Source organism: Apodemus sylvaticus, chromosome 2, assembly GCF_947179515.1.
Source record: "Apodemus sylvaticus chromosome 2, mApoSyl1.1, whole genome shotgun sequence".
Taxonomy (NCBI): Eukaryota; Metazoa; Chordata; class Mammalia; order Rodentia; family Muridae; genus Apodemus; species Apodemus sylvaticus.
The window spans coordinates 47,069,845-47,095,078 of NC_067473.1; the positions used below are offsets into that span (position 1 = coordinate 47,069,845).

The 25,234-nt window shown below is 40.1% G+C and overlaps 1 protein-coding gene across 2 annotated transcripts in view; it reads right to left on the reverse strand.

The window, feature by feature from the left end:
- Nucleotides 1–25,234, reverse strand: part of Cadps2 (calcium dependent secretion activator 2) — a 564,078-nt gene that overhangs the window by 20,454 nt on the left and 518,390 nt on the right. For both annotated transcript variants that reach the window (XM_052173304.1, XM_052173303.1), the window contains 3 exons: nucleotides 19,758–19,841; nucleotides 19,621–19,653; nucleotides 4,975–5,082 (listed from right to left, as the gene is read on the reverse strand). In XM_052173304.1, coding sequence (XP_052029264.1) covers nucleotides 4,975–5,082; nucleotides 19,621–19,653; nucleotides 19,758–19,841 — 225 coding nt within the window. The remainder of the gene's footprint in view (nucleotides 1–4,974; nucleotides 5,083–19,620; nucleotides 19,654–19,757; nucleotides 19,842–25,234) is intronic.

Here is a 25,234-nt window from a genome sequence, read left to right on the forward strand (position 1 = left end):
TTAGATCCCTCTGCTTCAGCCCCATGAGTGCTGAAATTACAAGTGTGTAGCATCATACCCAGTTCAGGAGCCACTCTTATCTATGCTTTGTTGATTTAAATTCTTTTTTGGGACATTCGCATAGTAACAAGTTGAATCCTTATGTAGGTTAGGAGCAGTAGTACTGATATTACTGAGCATAAATAAACTCTTGTACCAAAACATTTAGGCAATGATGGGACAGTCTGGATCAAAATGCCCTGAGCATTCAGGTCCCTCCCTTCCTTCCTTCCTTCCTTCCTTCCTTCCTTCCTTCCTTCCTTCCTTCCTTCCTTCCTTCCTGAGGAGTCCAGATGCAAGAGGCTCTACGAACAAAATTAATTTCATTTAGAAATCATATTTCCTTGTGTTATTTTCATGTTTTGCTTTTTATGATAATACTGATAGGTTACTGAACCTATTTATATTATAAAGGTTAGCTTGGCTCAAAATGTTTAATTGAAGTGTGCTGTTTTCTTCTTGTTGTTGAAATAGGAAAAATTTATGCCATGTCTTTGGAAATGAATCCTTTATAAAACTGCTTGGATGAGTATAACTGATTAGCTATCCTTTAAAGAACTTCATTTAATTTTTATAAGACATCACAACAATGTTTTAATAAAAATCGCATAGAGATGAATCTCCTCAACAATTAAGTATTTAATCAGTTTATAACACAAGAGAATGCTTAATCTGCATGATTTGCCAATTAGATACTGCACCCTGGTGTGCCTTCAGCAACAGGAAAACTAAAACGAGGTTGTTCAGGGGAGTCCTGTTGGGCATGCCCAATAAATGCACAAAGGTGTAGAGAACTGGGTAGCACTGGTGTCCTGGGAAATACAATGTGCCTTGGCAAGTCTTTCATCTCAATTCTAGGTCTTGGATTTTAGGAAACTGTAGCAGAGAGCACCCTAGTGGCTTTTCCTGGGGGGTGCCAGTCTGGACTTCCTGTCTGTATGACTCAGCTGAGAGAACCAATACTCTCCATCAGTGTCCCAGGTTCTCTCATGCTGCTACAGAGGCACTTGCGGCTTGTGCTCCATGTGTTGAAGCCCAGGAAGAATACAGGCAGGCAACATTAAAAAGGTGTGTGTGTGTGTGTGTGTGTGTGTAGTAATGTACAACTCATGGGAGTCAGTTCTCTCAAACTACCAAGCGTCTCCCAGGAACTGAATTCTGGTTGTCTGGTTTGGAGGTGGGCATCTTTATCCACTGAGCCACCTTACTGATCCACAGCTATTCTTTCATTTAAGACTTTCTTTTCTCCTTACACTTTGCTGTCATCTGGTTAACAGAAAAGGATGAAAAAAATGTTATCCTGTTGTATCCTGATGCAGCCAGCCACGTGATTTCTACCACCACTGCCAAATGAAAAACACAAACCATTGTTGGATTAAGAATCTGGTTCTCAGAAATGATTTGAATTGCTGGATGATTCTCAGTTTATAGCTACTAACTAAACTGAATATCATGCAGACGTTTGAAAATCACCTACACAATTAATGGCAGAGTTGTAGTTGGAACTCAGATTTCTGGAATCCCTGTAGAGTGCTTGTCATAGAACATGACTTTATTATTTCAAATTTTTTAAGTCTGGGGTATGGTTGAAACATGGGATCTCATGGAAACATTTTGAAAAGAGACACAAGTTCAGAGTTTGAGGACACCAACAAATCATTTATTTTCTCTGACTAGGAGATCCTTTAATTCCAAAAATAAAGATGTAAGAGGATAATGACACATCTCCCACAATGTTGGAAGCATCTATTTGGAGGACTAAAAACGATGAAACTATTCTGAGAGCTCAGAGTGATAAGGGCTACCTCCCCCCACCCCCATATGTGGTGTGTGTGTGTGTGTGTGCGCGCGCGCGCGTTTCTGTCCACATGGTGAGCACAGAGGACAACTTGCTGGAGTATGTTCTACCTTTCCATGTGAGATCCATGGACAGAATTCAGGCTTGTTTTGCTTGTGATCAAGTGCATTTACCCACTAACCCATCTTGCCAGTTCCCTCCCCCACCTTATATTTTTGTAAGTGTTTCACTGAGCCTGGAATTTGTGGATTCAGTTAGATGGCTAGACAGCTGGTTAGCAAGAACCAGAGGCTGTCCTGTCTCTACCTCTATAGCACTGCGATCAAAGGTGCTCACCATTTGTGCTGGGATTTGAACTCGGGGACTCATATTTGCAAGGCACTTTACCAACTTATCCATTTACCCAGCCCTGGTTTAGAGATATATTTTAAACTCAGTTTTGTTTGTTATCAGCACAGTCATGTCGTTTATTTATACTTTGCAGAAGCTATTTCTCTTCTAAGCAGAAAGTGTTCTACAAGTTTAAGTTCTTATGGGATTAAAAAAAAAAAGCAGTGTAATGTTTGTACTAACAGTTTTTGACCTTTAGAGAACACTTTGAATTTTGATATTTCAAGATTTAATCTAAAAATCTAAACTGATAATACTTATGTCTTTAGGGCTAATACATATTTAAACCATTTCCATTTTTTATATGCTTAAGTCAAGAAACAAGACTGCTTGTCTGTGAAGGTGGGAACAGGAGTAGCAGTGTAGTGCAGACAGGTCACGCGTTTCAACATGGTGTAGGGCCGTGGAGGAAGTGGGGTTTGCTGCTGTTCTTATTTCTAGATGGCCGAGAACCATGGACACACATCTAGGACAATAGTCATCCTTGTGCCTTAGTTAGTGGTACTATTGGTTAAATTGAGCTCTGGGGCATTTCACTATAAATCAGGGCCAATTCCGATGTTAACGGATGAAAAAGTATTAAGAGGCCAAGGATATCTTAAGAAGTACAGCAAGTTCCACAAATCCTTTATCACCCTTCTCATGGTTAGGGCACCGTCTAGAAAGAAGACACGATGACTCATGGATTATTCTTTAAATTGTCAGAGACACTTTAAATGAATGCGTGTCTTGCAGACTAATAGGGTTTTTGCTGTTTTGTTTTTTGTTTTACATAAGATAGTGTTGGTATATTTCTAAACTAAGTGAATTTCATTTGGGTGAAAGACTATCATTCTTTAAGTGTTGGGCCTTATATTATACAAACATAATTGGAGCCCATGGCATTTTTCCAAGTTGGATAATACTACTCCAAGTTAACACGTCATAAAGTGTGTGTGTGTGTGTGCATATGTGTGTGTGTATGTGTCTGTGTATGTGTGTGGTGTATGTGTATATGTGTGGGTGTGTGCTGATCTGTATCTAAGCATGATAGGTTCAATCTACTTTCTTTCCTAGGAAGTAGTCTAATTGGAAGAGTGAAAGTTTGCCACTATGCCAGAGTGCTATTGTTCCTCTCAATCTTTTATCTGTAATAGGCTATGGTTGCTAACAGTGCTTTTTGGGTCATTATTTTCAACTGTTTCTTGACACCTAACAATATTATTTTAAGCTCCAGCCAAGTAGATTTCCAATAATTATATAATGTCTCTCAGTAATGATCTGTTGCTTAAGCTACACATTCTACTTTACCTTTCAACACATACTTGATAACCTCTCATTTACTAACTGTAATTGAGGCAAATTCAGCCCTGGCTAATTAGGGGCTCTTAGTACCCCTCATATATGCTATTCTCGATGACATACCAATAGAGTCAGAGTTCATTTTCATTTTTAATTAAAGTAATAAATATGTGCAGCTTTAAATAAAATAGAATGTTTGAAGACATTGCAATTGTTGTACAAATAACAAGTCCAATGCTCTACTGCAGATGTACAAAAATGAAAATTTGACTAAAATAGATGTTTCAGATTTGGGAGCAAAAAACAGATAACAGGCAATTAAGGTGCTGTGTGAATGTTGGCCTTCCTGGTTCTGCTTCAGTTAGATCTGATAATTACTGAAGTTACCTACACAGCCTTCTGGATTGCAGTGACTGAAGAGGAGTCAAGGTTAGGAATATCTTTGAGGTGAAAAACTTTCTATATTTACTTAGGTGACCAAGGCAAAACCACTGAAGATCTTTACAAAAATAGCCCCGCCTTCCAAAGATGCCTACAACCAGAGGGACTACTTGTAGAATAATTCTACCTTGTTTCTCCACGAAATATGTATGATCTCCAGCTAGAAAGAAAAATGACAGAAATAGAGCCAACTCCACATTCTCTTCTGTTCAACATTTCTGAAAATCACCACGTAAGCAAAAAAAAAAAAAAAAAAAAAAAAGTAAAAGAGAAGTTGGAAATAAAACATATGCCCGTCAACTCAGAGCAATTCCAAATGGAAGCAGAAGTTGCTAATATGGTTTCAGTATTTTGTAAAAGAGCCAGCTGGATAGATGATAATTTTTCTACCCCTGCAGGGCATCAAAGCTTTTAGAAAATCATTCTCTTCACACATATTAACACGTAGCTTATTAAAACAGATGATACTTTTATTGTAAAATGGCCTGGAAACATAAATCCAAGAGAGGTAAGGTTGACTTTGGCCACCCAGTCATCCAAACAGCACACGTGGACACCACAGACAGACCATGGCGGGACGGTGATAAATAGTGGGACCTTCTGCATCGGCACAGCTGAAGTGTCACCACGAAGCCCGTGAATTGCTGTTATGAAAACATTTGCAGTAACTTGAATAATTAAATGAAACTGCCAGAAAAGCATTTCTAAAATGCAGAGAAGATGCATGAAAATACACTTAAAGAAAATACCTAGTTTTAGAATCAGCACTCGGGCAAGTCGTACAATTCTGTCACTAGCATGATACCATTTCCTTTGGACTGGGAGCTCATAGTTATGAGTGATTGGCAACACTGATATTAAGTTGTGTGTTTTCTTACTTACCTTTATAGTAAATACCCCCCATGCCTAGTTGTCATGTCTAAATGAAGACCTTAGTACTAAAAAAAAAATCACATATTTTTTACACACACGCCAATATTTTAAATCTAGATAAAACTGTTCAATGTCGTGTGGCAGCTACTTACATCAAACAACTTTTCTATATACATCTCTTCATTGACTTTTTCTCGAAGAATATCCTGGTTTTGCCGAACAAACATGATGTAGGTGTCTGCCAGATCCGTCCCTGGTTTCTGTTGTATGGGAAAAGTACACAGAATTTTTTTAAAAAAAAGTTATTTCACATTTCTGAAACTTTTGCTTAATGATTTTAGGAATTTTATTTTTTAGGAAACGATTTTCATAGCTGTTGAAATTGTCTACCCCTGTGAAGTATGTTTAGGTCAAATCAATAATGACTAATGCATGTACAAGTTTACCCCTGATCTTTACTGCTAAAGGTCACAGCCATTACTGTTAAGATGATTAGGAATACATGGTTGCAAGCTCATGAACATCTTTTAAAAGAGATTTGATTTTTAAATTATCTGCATGTGTGTGCCTGTGTGTGGGTATGTATATGTGAGTGTAGGTGCTCTCAGATACCAGAGGTGTTGGATTAGCCTATTGCTGGAGATCATAGGCAATTGTAAGCTGCCCGGCACAGGTGTTGGCAACTAAACTCAGGTTCTCTGAAGGGTAGTATGTAACTTTTGCCTGTGGAGACATCTCTACAGCCTCCTGTACATATTTTTATTTTAAGAATGAGTATCTTTAAAAAAAAAGATTTATTTATTATTATATGTAAGTACACTGTAGCTGTTTTCAGACACACCAGAAAAGGGCATCAGATATCATTACAGATGGTTGTGGCTGCTGGGATTTGAACTCAGGACCTTTAGAAGAGCAATCAGTGCTCTTAACTGCCAAACTATCTCACCAGCCCCAAGAATGAGTATCTTGAAAAGTCAATGTGCCAAGAAGTAGAGATGAGATCAAAAGAAAATTTCTCAATGGAAATACTATTTCTTAACTGTAAGTATGATACAATGGACTTTTCATTACCCACTATCGGCCATCAGTGATATGAAAACCACTAGTTGTCCTAGATTTGCCTCTTGAGTACTGTGAGTATTCAAGGAATACAAAGTCAAGATTCTTTATTAAGGTACTAAAATACTGAGAAACTTGGGAAAACATTTAATACAAAGTAAAACAAAACATTTTTGGATTATCTCTTGCTTATATTCATTAACTTCCCAATCTATTTTATAAATCTATTATATTACAGAAGTACAGTGAGGGTATCAATAAACTTGTTTCTTATGTAGGACCAAAAAGGTAAACTAGATATATTATCTAGCGTTTGGTATTTTCTCCTGCTAGAAGGGACAGGGTAGTTAGCATTATTCCTTCTTGCTATAGTCTTAAAAAAATTAGGATGAGGGTCAAAAGTCTTCATGGCTGCCAAAGAGATTTCCTCCTCAACTTACCACTAGCTCTTTCTCAAGTTTCACGTGCTAGGCTGACTGATGGAAAACATCATTCACATCACTTACATCTGGGGTTGACTCCACCTGCACTGAATTATTTGATTAGCATATAACATTAGTAAGAACCCAACAGTGGAGCTGATGGCCAAGGAAGATATTAAGCTCCCATGGTCTCATGGACATAGGATGTGCTTACAGCCTTTACTAACAGACTCACGTACGGACGTGAGCACTGAGAGACAATCAGGTCAAATAAAGGACATGAGCTATTTAACTATTACTGTTTCTGCAAAAGCAGCCTGGGGTATAGTCCTGACTGGTGGTAACATGGTAGAGCATCTCCTTGTGAGGGAGAAAAAGAGCCTGCTAATTAATGCTCTTTTTGAGGATGTTGGATTGATAACTATAGATGCCACAGACTGCCTATTTTAATCCATTGCAATTGTGGGTACCAGGTTATTGAATTTCAGTGATAAACATCAGCCTTTTTGTTAGATGCTTATTTTTCTGTGCTGTAAAGATAACTGGGTTTTTGTTTTGTTTTTGTTTTTTGCTTTATTTTGTTTGTTTGAGGCAAGGTCTCCTGTGGCCCAGGTGGTCTTGAACTTGCTATGTAGTTGAGGATGACATTTGATTTCTGACCCTCTTTTCTTCCATTTTCCAAGTGCTAGAACTAGCATTGGGTGCCACCCCCACCTGTTTATGAGGTGCCAGGAATGGAATACAGGGTTTTGTGCATGCTAGGCAAACGTTCTTTTAAGTGAGCTATACCTCCATTCCTGATAACATAAATTCACCTTAAAGTACAGAGAACAAAAACTCAGGAGTTTATACAGCGGAACTCTGATATGACTAAATTACATTAAAATCTAAGATAACTTCTCATACAAATGTTCTCACAAGCATCTCTTCTAAGAGCATCTGAATGCGCTGTGGGCACTGCATGGACAATCTGGTGGAGGCAACAGAACAAATCCATTCCTTGTTTTTCTGTGTTATCCTCATACCCAGTGTTTAAAAGTATAAATAACTACAAGGATAATGAACAAAAATTTAAGTTGCTTTTATTTTGGAGAAGTGAAGTTTATGCATCAGGATTTTTTTTTTTTTGTTGTTGTTGTTGTTTGTTTTGTTTTGTTTTTCGAGACAGAGTTTCTCTGTGTAGCCCTGGCTGTCCTGGAACTCACTCTGTAAACCAGGCTGGCCTCGAACTCAGAAATCTACCTGCCTCTGTCTCCCAAGTGCTGGGATTAAAGGCGTGCACCACCACTGCCCAGCGGCATCAGGTTTTTTTTTTTTTTTTTAGTGAAGAGGTGGGGTCATTTGCTCAGAGATTACTAGTTGTGGTTCTACAGAGGCAAACGACCCATATGGTAAGTATTTTCCTCAATGCCTCTCAAACTTTGTCAAAACACTGAAAACGAGAACATTCAGGAGGCACGCTGCCCCGGTCTGTCTTTCTACTGAGGGAGCTCAGCCTCTGAGTTCCAGACGCTTGCAAACAAGAAGCCATGACACCCATAATAGCAAAGCACTAAGCAAAGCCAGCTACAGTGGCTCTGAGGGGACGCTCGCTCATCTTGCAAGTCTGCCTACCCACGCCTTTTTTTTTTTTTTTGCACCTCACAAAGAAAATGACGCTTAGAAGTTTAATACAATCAATCACTTCTCCCTGCAGACACAGAAAGTGAGTTATGGCCAGGTAGAACAGTGAATAGTGGCTGCCTTGTTTACTTTCATAGACAGTCCTATGTTCTTGAACTTCATAAAACACTGCCCAGGAAGAGTTTATCTTTCATCATGTAAAGCCAGCAAACACTCTACTTTGCGGCTCAAACATAATGGAATTCTAAATTTCAGTTCCCCCCGCTGGCAGACTCCAGCGATGCAATGCTCATGTCTGAACTCTGAGTTCTGCAACTTTGTAGGTGTGTGGGGGGAAAGGCTCCTCCGAGTTTGCACTTTCGAAATCCCATTTTCTTCTCTTTTGGCAAATTAAGATGTACTTGCTTGGAAAATAAAGCCTAGACTTCTTAACACTCCTCATTAGCATTCCTCCTTCCTCTGTCTTGGCGCTGTTTACCTATTCTCAAAACTGTGACATATGGGAATTTCACACCTACTGAATATATTTTCATGCAGTTTGTGGCATGAGACTATAATCATTAAAAGAATATACACAAGAAAGAGTGTAACCGCAACACCTGGTGACACGTTCCAATTAGAGTTATAGTTCCTTAAAACACTTTATCCTTCATTTGGTGCACGAAGGGTAATTATCTCTGATAAATTGCTGAAAAAGATGCAATTTTCCTTTTAAACAGTTTCTACCTTCAGTAACAAATGTGTTTGGATAGAAGACATTATCGCTGGCTCAGTGCTCCTTTGTGCCAAGGCTCTTGTTATGTGGCGGTGGAATTTACACATTTGAGAAGTCCCTGCCTCTAGATGCACCATTAACTGTTATCTTCTGAGTTAATGGTTTAACAAGCCTGCAAGCTAAGCACTCTGGTGTTAGCTGCTGGTGTATGGTTTGGAACAGAGATGAGACAAATGTTTGCATCTGCCCTATGGTGATGGTGGTGGTGGTGGTGGTGGTGATGGTGGAGGAGGAGGAGGAGGAGGAGGAGGAGGAGGAGGAGGAGGAGGAGGAGGAAGCTCTAAAGTCTCACAAAAGCAGGCATGCCTTCCAAATCTACCAAAAGAGTTCCCTTTGAAACTTCAGTGTTGATGATCTCCTATTCCGTTTTTAAGAAGAACAGTGTATCCTACAAAGCCATGTTTAGAAATCTTTTCTCTTATTGGTAATTAAATTATAGTCTCCTTAATGAATATGAGAAAATAACAATTAAAAACCACATGGTGAGCACTCTATTAAGTATAATTTAGGAATACAAAATTATTTTTCTTCTTATTTTTTCAATTTAAACTTTTGGTTCGGTACATACCCTTTGCCACCTTGCTTATTAGGACAGTCTCCTCAAACAAAGAAGAATTACTAAGTTAACCTTCTGATCAGGAAAGGCAAATTTTGGCTAACAAAGCTAATAATAAAGGGACATTAAGATATAAAAAAATTCCCCCATGAACATAAAGAAATCCGTATCCAAGGAGGGGAAATGAGAGTCTCCTGACATCAGTTGCATAAGTAGTTGACTATATCAATGAGTCAATGAGTTTGGGTGCATTCTCCTGCACTTTATTTTTTTCTTAAGCATTAATTACTAGTTAAGAGGAACATACCACTTAAAAAGAGAGAAAAAAAATTCCTTGCTAATTATATGCCGCAGCCGCTCTAACTTCCTGCTGCTCTAGCTAATCCCACAGGTGTGAGCCTGCACGTCCCCATTCATGGGTAGGTAGGTATGGCAGTCATTTTTCACAGTGACAGATTTACATGTGGAAGAAGCTGCTTAACCTTCCACTGGAGGTTAACGATACCCTATGCAAACACTGTCACAGTGTCGGTTTAACAAGGAGACACATTTTTAAATGTACCATTCGTGTCTGAAAGATTAACTAGAAGGTACAGCGTAATGGACTTCATATAAAAGTGTATTTGTCCAGATCCTTATTTAAAAAACAAAATCCTACATAAACCTTCCTTTAGAGAAACAATCATGTGTGAAACTGCTATTTCCATATATGATGCTCTGTATGTTTGTAAAGAAATACCCACATTTGGTTCAGTACTACCTCTGACAAAGTCATGAGACATAAACTTAGCTTAGGAATCTGAAGGCACGAAAGGAACCTTCTGTAGCCCAGCTCAGGCATGCAAGGCTCAATGATAACTGATTAATAGGGGACTTAGAACTGTCTTGGTAATTGTTTAATGCATACATTTCATTATTTTGGCATTTACACATCAATTTCTGTTTTGCAATTCAGTGAAAAACATTCTACAGCATTCAAAAGCATTAAGTATATGTTCTCAAAAAATTTTAAGGCAATAGTTAAGTATTCCCATGATGATACCATAAAAAAACTTAATTTACTTGTTTTATGAAGTAGCCCAATTATATTGCACCTATGTAGAAAGCCAAAGGAACAGAGTCAAACCATTCAAACTAGGTTGATGACAACTTAAGTATTGTGTTTAGCTGTAGAGAGAGGACTAGTTTATAGAGTGGGGTAGAGGAAAAAAATTAAATAATGAAATTTATAAGGATGTGTTTCTTTCAAGACTTTGAAATAGATTTTTTATTTTTTTAAAATAGTAAGACAAATGTTACCTACTAATTAACATATGTGAGGGCCTAGATTAGGTCTCTAGCAAAACACACACACACACACACACACACACACACACACATGCACGCGCGCGCGAATGAAAAAAAATCTAAATTAAGGATTGTACAACCTTAAAAAAATCTCTTCCAGACTTCAAGCATATAACAAAGTATTTTTAGAATGTGCACTTTAGGCAGTCCTGGACTTTCAAGGAGGCAGGGCACCCTTTCACTGCAGAGCGTGTGCTTTGAAGGCCATTTGTGTGCTACCCTAGGAGTCAGTAAGAGTCAGAAGGCTCCCACAAAGCCTGAGAGTACGGGGCACTGGGATGCGCTGCATGTCAGGCTGCTCACACTGGACTTGCTCACATGAGAGCTCTGCACCATCTCTTTTAAAGAGTGACACAATTTATATTCCAACTTGGCTAGGGACCGTTGTGGGGAGCATGTGTGGGTGCCTTGGGATCAGCATCTTTGGTCTTATTGCTGGAGGAAATCTTTGTAAGAAAAGGCTATTTAAGATATTAAAAGAATGCCATGGTTGAGGTACCCTGAGCTCTTGCCCTTCAGTGTTGGCGTGTTCGCTGGTGTTGTCCTTGTTTGGGTCTTGTTTAGGCAGACAGGCTGAGAAGTCAAAGAACTACAAGCAACCAAGGAATGAGGGCTGGAGAAACTGACTCCCCCAGGGAAGAGCCCACCAACTGATTGTCCAGGATCAACTGGTCAGCCCTGAAATCATACACATACAGCCAACATATGGACTGAGCAAGCTGTGATTATATACTTAGGAACACATGCAAAGGGATATATATATATATATATATATATATATATATATATATATATATATATATATATCCCTGTGAACACAGAGGGAAAGGTGATCCCCAACTACTGCCTGGCTCTCCCTCTGTTGTAAAGCACTGAATATTTAGGTGACCTCATCTAAATAATATACACTATCAGAAACATATATGTAAAAGGGGAGGAACACAATGTCAGCGCTCCATATATATCCATATGGATATATATTTTATGTATCTATATACACTGACAGCTTTTTATATGTATCTACATGTATATATGCATGTATGTATGTATATATATATATTTGTATGTGTGTATGCACGTGAATTCTAGTGCATGTGAATAGTGTTCTAGTATATGTAGTGTTCTGGCATATTCTTTTTCAAGAACTATCAATCTTCCTTTTTTCAGTCAGGGTGAGTCATTGCCACTGTACATGTCTTTTCCATATGCTCTCTGGAGAAGAAAACTCAGGAATTCATACTTGCATGGTAAAGCTCTTACTAAGATCTTGCCCTGCCCCTGATCTCAGTTCAAATATGCCCTACATTTACAAAGCAAGCCAGCATCCTGCTTGGATCTTCACAGTGGCCTCATGAGATGGCACAGAGATGACATTAGTATCCTCAGTGCCAAGAAAGAAAAATGGAAGCCACAGTTGCGGCAGTGACGGTGACCTAAGGAGAGCCCTGAAACCGGATGTTTGACAGATGCGTGTCATCTGTGTGAGCCAGAGCTAAGTTTAAGCCCAATTAGGGGTTAAGATTTCACACATTTGCAGATGATCGGCTACTGAGGAGGACACTGCTACTGAACCGGCTCTCTTGACTCTTCCCTCTGCTTCCTCTCAGGACAGACACATTCCTCTCCTGCCCCTACTTTTATCCTCACAAGCTATTTCTAAGTTTCTTGGACCCCCCTTAACTATTTATGGCCGCTTTCTACAGGAAAGTTAAAAAGGTGTGCCATTTTAAAATGACTTACGTGGTGATTTGTCTCCAGTAATACAGAAACAATCAATGGATGGTGATTTTGTAGAATGGAGCCACTAGGTTTTATTTTCTAATCAATGGCAACATATGATAATAACTAACATTTACTGAGTACTAATTGCACTCTAGGAATCCTGAAAAGTACTTACTCACAATAAGCCTGTGAGAGGTATAATTATATCATCATTTAATAGACAAGAACTCGGTGCCAGGGTTACACTGATCTTGTAAGTGGAGTGTTGGAAGGAGAAGCCAGGCACAGGCAGGCTGGCTCCCCTAAGTAACCATGCTCTGCGATAAAACCAACACCCCACATTATTGTTTCAAATGACATCGTACAAAGGCTTTTATCTATTATTTCCCTTTGTATGCTTGCTGCGTGTGCATGCTCCTGAGAATGACTGGGGCTTTTGCCTGCCATGGTGCTCCCGTGCAGTGCTCCCGTGCAGTGCTCCCGTGCAGTGCTCCTGTGGAGGCCACGGGACAATGGTAGGCAGTGGTTCTCATCTACGACTTTAATTGAGGCAGGGTCTCTCTTTTGGTGTTCATTGCTGGATACACCGGGCTAGCTAGCCCACATTCTTCTGGGGGATTTTCATCTCTCTCCATCTTGCGGTAGGAATGCTGAGATTACAAACATGAGTTATATGATATCTGGATTTATGGTGGTTTGAGAGATCTGAATGGAACCCAAGTCCCCACACTTGAGAAATAAGTGCTTTTACTGCCTGAGGCATAGCCTTGCCTCCCATCCCTTTCTAATTTTCATGTTCTTACATTTTAGCTTATTTATTGTGTATGCATGCACATGCAACTTTTGGGAGTTGGTTCTTTCCTGTCATCTGTATTCTGAGGACTGAAATCAAGTCATCCTCAGGGTTGATTCCAGCTGCCTTTAACTACCAAGTCACCTTGTTGCCCTTCCTGCCACTGAAAATATACAGTGCTTTTAGCTACAACTTACCAATGCCACGGATTGTTACTTTTTATTTTTAAAGGATTAAAAATGTGTGTGTGTGTGTGTGTGTGTGTGTGTGTGAATGCAGAAGCCGCTGGAGGCCACAGGTGTCAGATCTCCTGGAGCTGGGATTACAGGCAGTTTATCAGACAAGCATGCTGGGAACTGAACTTGGATATTCTATAAGAATAATACATGCTCTTAACTGCTACAGTGTTTCTCCTGCCCCAGATGGGCGATTTTAAAAGTTGTTGCTAACTTTTTAACAAAGTTAACGAAGTACACATAATACTTCGACCCTACCAAGCTTTGGTTTGGGTCTAGTGCCAATTTAAACGGTCTCTTGATCCTGCATTTAACCACTGGCTGACACCCTCTCATCTGTGTTCCTTTCTTCTAGATATTGCAACTGGTTATTACCATAACCACATCTTGTTTTTTGTTTGTTTCTTTGTTTTTTAAAGAATAGCAAGCTGGGTGTGGAGCCACGTGCCTGTAATCTTAGGATATGGAAGGTAGGAAGTATGAGGGTTAAGGTTTTAAGGTCATCTTCATATACAGTCAATTTCAGACTAACTTTGGTCTCTATAAGAATCTGTCTTATAGCCCCTCTAAATTTCAAACCACATGAAATCTTCACCAACATGAACTCTCTACAACTCTGATGGGATGGTGAGGTACATTTGCATAACATGTTATACTCAAGTTGTTAAATTTAAAGACTTAATCTCTCTGCTCCCCTTCATCCATTTATCCTGTCTAGGGATATGCACCCATTTATCCTATCTGGCTTGCAACTTACATGGACCAGGCTTGCCTTGAATTCAGACATCTGGTCCACCTGCCTCTGCCTTTGAGTGCTAGGATAAAACACATGTACCACCATTCCTGGCTCAACAATTTCTCTTACTTATCCTCAATTGTGTGGTAATTCTAAGTTAGTAGGTCTTAGGAGTGTGAATCTCCATCCCCACTTTTAGAATATAAATATTTAACTTTGTAGGCAATTTTTATTGTGTTGTGACACAGTGTCTTTACTGATTTGTTTTCGAAACAATTTCCAGCTAGTGGCAGGATTCTGTGAAGGCTTTATTCATTTCACAGTTTTTTTTTCCCTAGCATTTATCTTCTCATCATCCCCTGGGAGATATCTTTCTCTTTCCCTTGGAGGGACATAAACAGATATTCAGAATTCAAAGAGTGAAAGCTTGTTGTAGGAATAATGCAAACTATATAACTCTTTCACCCATTTTATAAAAGACTAAAGTGAGGTCACTTAACTAAAAGTTCATGGCTACACAGTTAATCCAATTGTCCAAGGCCATATAAAATGAATTAAAACTCAGCCATTACTAAGTCCTAGCCCAACGAATTAATTGTGTAGGTGCCACCAGGTATGTTTGTGTTTGTGCATGTGTGTGCGTGTGTGTGTGTGTGTGTGTGTGTGTGTGTGTATGTGTGTGTGTGGTCAGAGGACGATGTGGCAGGGTCATTTCTTTTCTTCTACATGTAGGTGTTAGCAATTGGATTCAGGGCTTTAGGGTCAGTAGCAAGCCATCTCTTCACCCCCACTTGTAAACTTTTAAAAGTTCAACTAATTAATTCCTTCTATAAACTACATTTTTGATGTTGTATCTAAATATTCATCACCACACCCAAGACTCTCTATATTTTCTTTTATATTTTCCTTTGAAGGATACATACTTGTATTCTTTGCATATGGTTTTATGATATCTTAATTTTTATAAAATTGGGGCCACTACCATCCTTTCTCTATGATTTTTTCTTAAAAGACCAGTTCAGACAGATAGACTTGCTGGTGCATGAGCATAAACAATAATAATAGCTAGCAGGACCTCATGATTTTAAAATTAATAGGAAGTTGCAATAGAATTGTAAGATCTAGATCTGAGCGAAAAATTTATCCATTGGCAATTGGCCCTGGCCAGGACATCTCTATGGGACAGATAGTGCTGCTCCAAGAGGTAACTTGACTGACCATGACACTCACAATTCATCTAAGACCCTGATAGGTATGTTGAGGAGCTTGGGCATGGCTACCAGAGCATCGCTCTCAGACTCTCAGGTGATGGAGGTTTGGAATACACAATTTCATTAAGAATGCCCATGGTCTGGTATACATTAAACACAATTGTATCAGTGCTTTCAATGAATACTTAAGGGTTTCTAATCCTAATGATAAGAGTTGTTCATAATATGTGCATTTGAATAGCACTGGGGCTCTTGCAGAGAGGAGTCATGATAAAGATCAGTGTATATTTTAAGGACTTCCCTGAGGAAGGAAGGGCAGAACTAGGATTAATGGGCAGAATTCACAGAAATGCAGGAGGTCAGTTCATCACGCTTAAGAGGAGGCTGCCTAACAGCCAGCTTGAAATCACTGAAATAACGAAGCAGAGCTCAGAGAGTCTTTGAGAATGATCTCAAAGGATGATCTTTTTGCTCTAAGGAGAGTGAATTAAGCACTTTCTGCCTCTCTCAGCTAAGATTTTATGACGTAATGAGGATCTAGTTCAGAGTCAAATTGAAAGCTTCAAAAGCTCCAGAGGCACAAGTAATTATGAAATCCTATTCTACCTAAATTCAAGATAAAAACTCAAGATATAAGATGCATAAGTATTCCAATGAAGTACACTGGTATATGAAGGCCTGCCTTTCTGGAGACAAAAACATAAAATCATCCTCTTAATTCTCCCATTCTCTCCTTTATGCATGTATTCACCCCTATTATTTTCTCAGCACTGATTCTAAGAACAAGACTGCTAGAGTGGTAAGCCTTCTTTGAGAGTCATACTGTAAGTAAAATGTTCCAAAGACATCCCAACAAATGGCAGGAACACCCAGATTAGACATCACCATGCCTTATCCCTGCATGCCAGGTCCACCTGGGGCACAGCCAGCAGAGGTGAGCCACACTCTGTCCCCCAAGCTCTCTCCACAGGCTCACTGCTCTGCCTCCCTTTCCAAGGAGGTTTGTAGGAGGGACCCCAGGAACATTTGGTTCCACCTGGGACACAGCAAGCACAGGTGAGAAGCATGCTGTTCTCTGAGATCCACTGTCAGAACCAAGGCTTTGCCTGCCTCCCCAGAGGGTCCAGTTGGCATCAGGAACATCCAGCCAACACCAGGGACAACCAGATGGCTAAAGGCCAGCTTAAGAACACAAACAACAGGAGTGAGAAGAATACAGCACCTTCCGACTACAGCAAGCCCTGGATATCCTAACAGCCAAAGCACAAGAAGTGACCTTAAATACAATCTTATAAAAATGATAAAAGCCTTCAAAGAGAAATAAATAAATCCCTTGTAGAAATACAGAAAAATACAATTAAACAGGTGAAGGAAATGGATAAAACCAATGGACACTTGATTTTTGACAAATAAACCAAAACCATACAGTGAAAAAGAAGAAAGCATCTTCAACAAATGGTGCTGGTCTAACTTGATGTCTGCATGTAGAAGAATGCAAATAGACCCATATTTATCACACTGTATAAAACTCAAGTCCAAGTAGATCAAAGACCTCAGCACAACACTGGGTACACCAAATTAATAAAGTAGGGAACAGCCTTGAAATCATTGATACAGGAGCCAACTTCCTGAACATAAGGCCAATAGCTCAGGCATTAAGATCAACAGTTAATAAATGGGATCTAATGAAATGGAACAGCTTCTATAAGGCTAAGGACACCATTAATAGGACAAAATGGCAGCCTACAGAATGGGAAAATGTCTTCATCAACTCTATATCTGACAGATGGCAAATATCCAAAATATGTAAAGAACTCAAGAAATCAAACACCAACAAGCCAAATAACCCAATTAAGCATTGAGGTACAGAGCTAGACAGAGAATTCTCAACAGAGGATTCTCTAATGGCTAAGAGGCATCTAAAGAAATGTTCAATGCTCTTAGTCACCAGGAGAACACAAATCAAAACAACACTGAGATTCCACCTTATACACGTTAGAAGGGCTAAGATAAAAAACTCAAGTGATGACATATGCTGGTGAAGATGTGGAGCAAGGGAAACACTCCTCCATTGCTGGTGGGAGTACAAACTTGTACAACCACTTTGGAATTATATTTGTCAGGTTCTCAGAAAATTCGGAATAGATCTACCTCAAGACCCAGCTGTACCTCTGCCGCGTATATGCCCAGAAGATGTTCCACCATCCTACAAGGATATCTGCTCAACTATGTTCATAGCAGTTTTATTTTAAATAGCCAGAAAGTGGATACAACTCATATTCCCCTCAACCGACAAAAAGGATAAAGAAAATGTAGTGCATTTCCACAATGGAATACTACTCAGCCATTAAAAGCAAGGACATCATAAAATTTGCAGTCAAATGGGTGAAAGTAGAAAATATCATCTTGAGTGAGGTAACCTAGTCCCAGAAAGATATGCATGGTTTGTACTCACTAATACGTGCACATTAGTCATAAAGTACAGGATAACCATGCTACAATATATGCACCCAAAGAAACTAAGTTATGAGGATAGCTCACGGGAGGATGCTTAAATCTCACACAGAAGGGGACATAAAATAGACATTGTAAGTGAGTGGACATAGGGAAGTAGATGGGATAAGGGACAAAGAAGGGAATGGGGGGGTGGAGATCATGTATGGGGAGAACAGGCTTGTGGGGGTGAAGGGGCCCGGAGAGAGAAAGAAAATCAGTGGGGAACATTTCTACAAGTAGCATGAGTCCTGGAACAGTGGAGGCTCCTAGGAGGATATGGGTGTGACCCTAGTTAAAGACTCCTTGCACCAGAAGATACGGAGTGTGAAATGGCCACTGGCTACAGACAAGCAGAGCTTCCAGAGCTGGGAGAACACCAAGCCACCCACAAAACCCTTGACCCAAAATTAGCCTTGCCTACAAGATGTGCAGGGAAAAAAGATGGAGCAGAGATCTAGGGAATGGTCCACCAATGATGGGCCCAATTTGAGACTCATCCCATGGGAGAAAGCCAACCCAAGATTCTATTAATGATACTCTGCTACAGTCTTGCAGACAGGGGCCTAGCATAACTGTCTTCTGAGATATTTCATCCAGCAGCTGATCGAAACAGGTGCAGAGACTCTCAGCCAAACATTAGAAGGAACTCAGGGAGTCTTGTGGAAGAGTTAGGGGCAGGACTGTGGGAATAAGAGGGGTCAAGGACACTACAAGAAGACCTACAGAGCCAACTGACCTGGGCCCATGGGGCCTCACAGAGGCTGAACTAATATCAATGCATGGTCTGGACCTAGGTTCCTTACACATATGAAGTAGATGTGCAGTTTGGTCTTCATGTGGGTCCCCTAACAACTGGATCAGAGTCATATTTGATTTGGATTCTGTTGCCAAAGGGATTCCTTTCCCCTAGTTGGGCTGCCTTGTTTACTCAGTGGGAGAGGATACACTTAGTTCTGATGCCACTTGAGATATTAGGGTAGGTTGGTACCAGGGGTAGGGGTACACTCCCCTTTTCTAAGGAGAAGGGGAAAGGGGAATAGGGGAGTGGTGAGGTGGGACTGGGAGGGGAAGAGTGAGGGGGCTGCGATCAGGATATAAAGTGAATAAATTAATAAAAAAAGATGATGGCATGAGTTATACTGGTGACAACATGTAGGTAAGCATTCTAAAACTAAGAGCCCTCTATAGCCATTATTCAAGGATTCTCGGCAGTCGTGCAGATCACATTCACATCAATGCTCTGCTCTGAGGATGCTCAGGCTCAAGGAGGAAAGTTATATCTAGCAATCTGCTAGGTTAAAGAACATTCCGCCACTCTCTAATTGTGTGAAAATTGATAACATATGCTCAAAATCATAATTACATTACAATTGATTTGCTAACTTTGTATTTACAAATGGAGTTTACTGAACCTTTCTTGTTATTTTAATTGTTACTAGCAATCAGTTAGAGCCTTCACAATAAAGATCAAGAAGGCCAAGTACTGTTTTATAAAGTGTAAGGCATTGCCTGTCCCATCCTAGAGGCTCTAAGGTTCTCCTTGAAGCTGTAACACCAAGTTCTCATGGTGAACTAACTTTCTGACAGCTCCCAAGTTATAGGAGAAAAAGTAAGATCTGCTGAAATTGCTGCTGCCAAGCTTGTATTATGAGGATTCCTGTTTGCTTAATGAAAGGAAACTATTCCCCAAGGGATGGTACTGGTTTAAAGAACTGAAGCCAACCAGTACTGAGTCATAATTATGAGGGGCTTGGGGAGAGAAGGAAGGGAAGGATAGATGGGGGGAAGGGAGAGGAAGGGAAACAGATTTTAAAATACTTACAGGGACATCCACATATTTTGCAGCTGCTTTCACCTTAAATGGGAAAGAAAAGAATAATTATGAGAATTCTTAGCTGGTACACAAGAACTGTGGCAACTGTTAAAAGACACTACAAGAGAACTCACTGAGATACTTACAGTGAAGGACAGAATGGATGAGAAGAAGGTACCTTCATCATACCTCGACAGCTTTGAAAGCACCCCTTCCAACACTGAAACAAACTGCAGTGGAGTTCATGGTGAGTGTGAGAATTTAGTCTATGAGTAGGGAGGTCATTTATAAACCAACCTTTTCACACACACACACACACACACACACACACACACACACACATACACACACACACACCACACCAAATAAACTGACAGCTGAGTTCAGAAGAACTTATAACGTTTGTTCTATCATTCTGAACACAAGCTCTAATATCCTTTCCCATTGTTGAAAATCATACATTCATTTCTAAAACTAACTAACTAACTAACTAACTAACTAACTAACTAACTAAGTGTAGAAGAGAATAGTTACTGTGTATTTGGCCCAGGATAGCTATGAATGTAACCTCAAATTATAAACCCACTTAAAACATTACTTTTATTTTTTCCAACTAAACCATTCTCAATTGCCAATTTTGCAGATGACACTGTCATGTTACAATCCCCCCCCCCCTCTCTCTCATATCTTTAATAAGATTTTACCAGAAAGTTATAATTGGGGCATCCAAACACACACACACACACACACACACACACACACACACATTTTGCCACCCATGGATTGGGAGTTAGAGACCCATGTATGTATCCTAAGAAAGTCCTTCAACAAGAATGTCCAAGAGGAGACAAAAGGTTGGACACCCCTGATTTAAACCATAAACAAGAATTACTTTCAACTTAATACAGACACTTATAAAAATGATAACTAAACTTAATACCCATCATATCCATCAAATATTTACTTGTGTAGAGATCAACTTTTTCTACATATACAGAAGAGACTGACCTGTGAAGACTGAGCAGTAGAAGAGGGGTGTGACATTTAGGGCTCTTATAACATTAGAACAAATCTAGCCTTCTTTAATAAACATTTATCAACCTTTCCAATTGTGACACTCAAGTATCATCCCTGTTTCCTGAGGGTCTGTCCAACACAGGCGTCACTTCTTCTACTGGCTATGTGTGGATGTTGGAGGACAGAAAGAGTGGGAGCCAAATTGCTTCAGAGAAATTTCACATTTCTAGAATGTTTTTCCTCTCTGTTCCTTCTTTTCCACCTCCTCTTCTTCCTTTCAAACCCTTCTTTGTTTATCCTTTCCCTTCCCTCTCCTTTCTCTGTTTTTGTGACAGGGTATTCCATTCTGGCCTTGCCATCATCCTATGCCATCAAGAGTGACTCTTAACATCTGATCCTCCTGCTTTTGCCTTTTTGAATGCTGGGATTATAGGCATGCACCACCACGCCTATTTTAATTGATGCTGCGGATCTAAACCAGGCTTTGTGCATGCTACATAAGCGAGAATTCAACCAACCTGAGTGACATGCCTACACACATTATATATACACATACATTTATATATACATACACACATATGTTCCTTGTTGGGGTGTGTGTGTGTGTGTGTGTGTGTGTATGTGTGTGCATATGTCACTGAATGTGCATGGAGGTCAGAGGACAACTTGTGGGAGTCCGTTCTCTCCATTTAATACATGGGCCTCATTCAGGAATTCAATTCAGGACATCCCGCTTGGCTGCAAGTGCCCTAACTTGCTGACCTATCTCACTGGCCAATTTTATATTTCTATAATATAGAAAAAGTATTCAGTCACATAAAACTGTTAAATCTTATTCTGTTGACTGGAAATATATCTGACATGAAGATCAGTGAAAAAAAAAAAAGTAACAAGAACATATTACCCTGCTTCTTTCCTCTGTATATCTAAAATAATATGCGGTATTGACAAATTACATACTCCCAAAGGGAAAATACTGACAAGGTTTTTTAAATACGAAAAGGGAAATTAACGAAGGCTGGTTTTTGTTCACATAGCAGCTTCTGCAACAAAGTGATAATAGTTCCAGGGACATGGTTTATTAGTCTCTGGTGGCCACAGAACTCACGTTGAACGCACAGGAGATAATGTCTTCTCTATGGCTGATCAATTACTGCAAAACAGTTTATGCAAAAGAAAGGAACACTTCCCCATAGGCTCCTTCAACACTCATCTGTGATATGATGTAAGGGTGCAGAAACACGGTTGTGCGAACTGCAGAGCAGAGGTGCACATCTCAGAGAGAACTGCCTTCAGCTGGGAAGCTACTGGAAGGGTTCCAGACAGTGAAAACTACAAAATTACAAACTACTCAGGACTCAAAAGTCTACTTACTACGTTCTTCCAGCCTATTAAGAGTTCTTACCAAACAGGACTGATTGCCAAGCTTAACTTAATGTGGTTTGCCAAGACCCAGAAGCCCAATCCTCCAGGGCTCTGTCAGACCATGGGAAGGGAATTCCAGACTTAATGGCCCTCTGTGGAAAAGGCCTCATCTCTTAAAGCTCAAATCTTGAGAGCAAGTGTTTGCCAGGTGATCTCATTTGCCATGAGGTGAGACAACTACTATGGTTACTGACGACAACCAGAGGCATCGAAGGCGCAGCGCCTGATACTTTATTCACACAGGTGAATAGTGCTAAGAGTAAGGTAAAGTAGAGGCAAAAATTCTATGGACGGATGTAAAAGATGAGGAGTCAAGTTGTGTCCCTGCTGCTGTCTGGATATTGGATTATTTTGCTTCTCCTGCCTAATGGGGAAGATGAAGATTCTCTCTGTCCTGACGAGGATGGCATTAAGAACTGTGGTGGTCATTAATATAAAAAGAACAAAATTAGAAAATATTAAAGAGAATGTTTTTGGCTTGTTTTTCAAGACAAGGTCTCCCTATGTCGCTCCGAATGCTCTGGAACTTACTATGTAGACCAGGCCGGACCTCAGAACTCACAGAGATCCACCTGCCTCTGCCTCACAAGTGCTGGGATTAAAGGCGTGCGCCATAATACCTGATGAATAGAAAGAATTAGCATGACTGGTATGATTAGTTAAATTATAGTCATGGGCTTTCTGAATATCTAAATACGTTGAGTTAGGGAGGACTGTTCAGTGACAACGAAGAATAATGAGTTTGGCTCATAGACAAATAGGTGTGAGTCAATGAAATTTGTATGGGTGTCCATAAAGGTGGAGCGGAATCGAGGCTATTAGACCCCTTGGATCCTGCCTGCTTTGAGCACACTGGGTGGAGAGTGAGGGAGAAAAGCTTTGAAGACAGATGGTCTGCCCATGTTCTTCACCGCCGTGCCCCAGAACTGAGAGATTTGAGATGATTCGGCACAGCATGTGTCCAAGCACCTAAGTAGTGTTTGCTGAATGCCATTTCTGTTATAATTGTCCTTAAGCCCCTAAAAGCGAAAAGACAAAACATGAAAGAGATCTAGGCTTTTCTTCTCAGGAGCATACAAAGTTGTGGAAGGAAAGGACATGAACCAGATGTGGGTGATATATTGGGACACACAGTCTACAGGGATGGGAGGAGAGAACAAATCTTCTTGAAGGACTCACAGTTAAAACTAAAAAAGGCAGCTAAGTCCAGGGTACAAGGTTTGGACTGCAGGACAGGAGAAATGAAACTGACCCTCAGGAAGCCTCTTGGACAGGAACTGAGGAAAGGGTTTTTCTGCTGAGTCTCTTGGGAGCTTGTCTTGTCTTCTCTGGATATACACACAGCATTGCTGGACTATAGCAGAATAAATCCGAAGCATGGGCCTCAGCCCTGCCACATCACAGTCTTCTTTGCCTCTATTTCAACAACAGTAGGAAGCCTCTGTTTGGGTTCCTCTCAGTCCCAAATGGTCCCCAAGGAGGCACAGACACAGGAGAGACTCTAAGGGCTTACAAAGATTGCACCCCTGGGACCAACTAAGTGAGACCCACAGTTTGTACAGGAAGGTTTTCTTTGTAGCATTAGTGTTAAGGCCCACGTGGTGGGAAAGCTACCTTCCAACTCAGACTTTATTAAAATCAAGATTAATAACAGCATATTTCTCCATTTGGCTTTTAATTGCACAAAACAGCAAGAGTCCCAAGAAATCCTGTTAAATGCTGGGCTTCCTTCCTGCATTGGTAACTGTTTCCTGTGAACTTTCTCCATACAGCTCTGGGAGATTATAAATACGTATGGCTTTGCCTTGTGCCTTCTGCTCTCTGGAGGGTGTTGGGTTGGAATGAAACCCTGCAATTTCTTTGTTTCCCTGTTCTTTATTGTGGACGTCATGCACTGGGTTTGTTTGAGTAACATTTAACACTTAGAGTCTGTCTGGGTAATTACTGCCTTTGCCTCATGATACATACTCCCAAGGAAACGCAAGACGAAAGCACTCTGAAATGACTGTCGGAACAGAACGAGGAGTGCCGTAAGACACAATGGTTTAAATATCCTGTTGAAGTTTAAGAAGATATAAGAATCACTACAACAGGATGTATGATTCACATATTCATAGGATATAAAACCCACGACTCCCGAGAAGCGACGGGGCCTATAGACTGCGGGGTTCTTCACATGCTTACTGCTTTTTTAGCCATGAAGTAAACAATCAAGGGAAGAATCATGTACACAGTAAATTTAAAAAATTTCCATGTAAAGTAAAGCCATTTGTAGGACGAGTGATCGCAAAAACAACACGTGCTATTCTAGATAAAAGCAAGTGAGACTTGGGATGTTAATTAGCAGAAGTTTTGCTGTTAAGATCAGGACTAACTAGTATTAAAATTTCACATACAACTGGGTATGTTGTATATGATATATACAATCAGAGCCTGGAAGAAATTAGGCTTTCTTCCTTGAATAGAACGTCATTTTCTCTCCTCTCTCTGGAGCTGTCAATCAGGTCCTTGTAGCTTTGTTCTGCCTCTGAAAACATCTTTCTAGATCACAGATATCTGTGGGAATGGCTAGTGCCTGACAGTATGTGTTTTTGAAATACTTTCTCCTGCAAGCATCCAAGAGACCACGCCTAGCCCAGCTGCGGTTACATTCCCTGGACTGTCTTTCCCCAGTGTTCCCTCTTCCTTTGTTCTGCCCAGAGAAGTGACCTGCTTTACTTTCTAACTCTCTTAGCTCTTAACCATGTAAGCCATTCCTTTTAAGCACACATTTAGATTTAATCAAGTACCTTCTGCATATATGGCCTTGATCCAGCAAAGTAAATTTAATCAAAATAATCTTACCACGCTGCGCTGGCAAGATAGTTTCATTATGTCATCAAAGCAGTCAGGTCGTATTTACTCTCTAGCCACCTTATTTCTCTTAGGATAAAGTACTCTATGTTCTCAGAAGAAACATCTATAACCACACATTACGAATTTATATAACTATACACTCAATGACAAAGTATTTTCTTCCCAACCCCTCCTTTTTTTTCCTCCTCAAACACATTTGAAGATCAAGGAAGTTGAGCATTGTCACACTGTTTTTTTAATTCACACCTAGACTAAGAGTACCCCAGTAGTGGGAGCATGTCCTGACAGTTGTTCATTTTCTTTATTATTGGCTTTCTTAATTCTT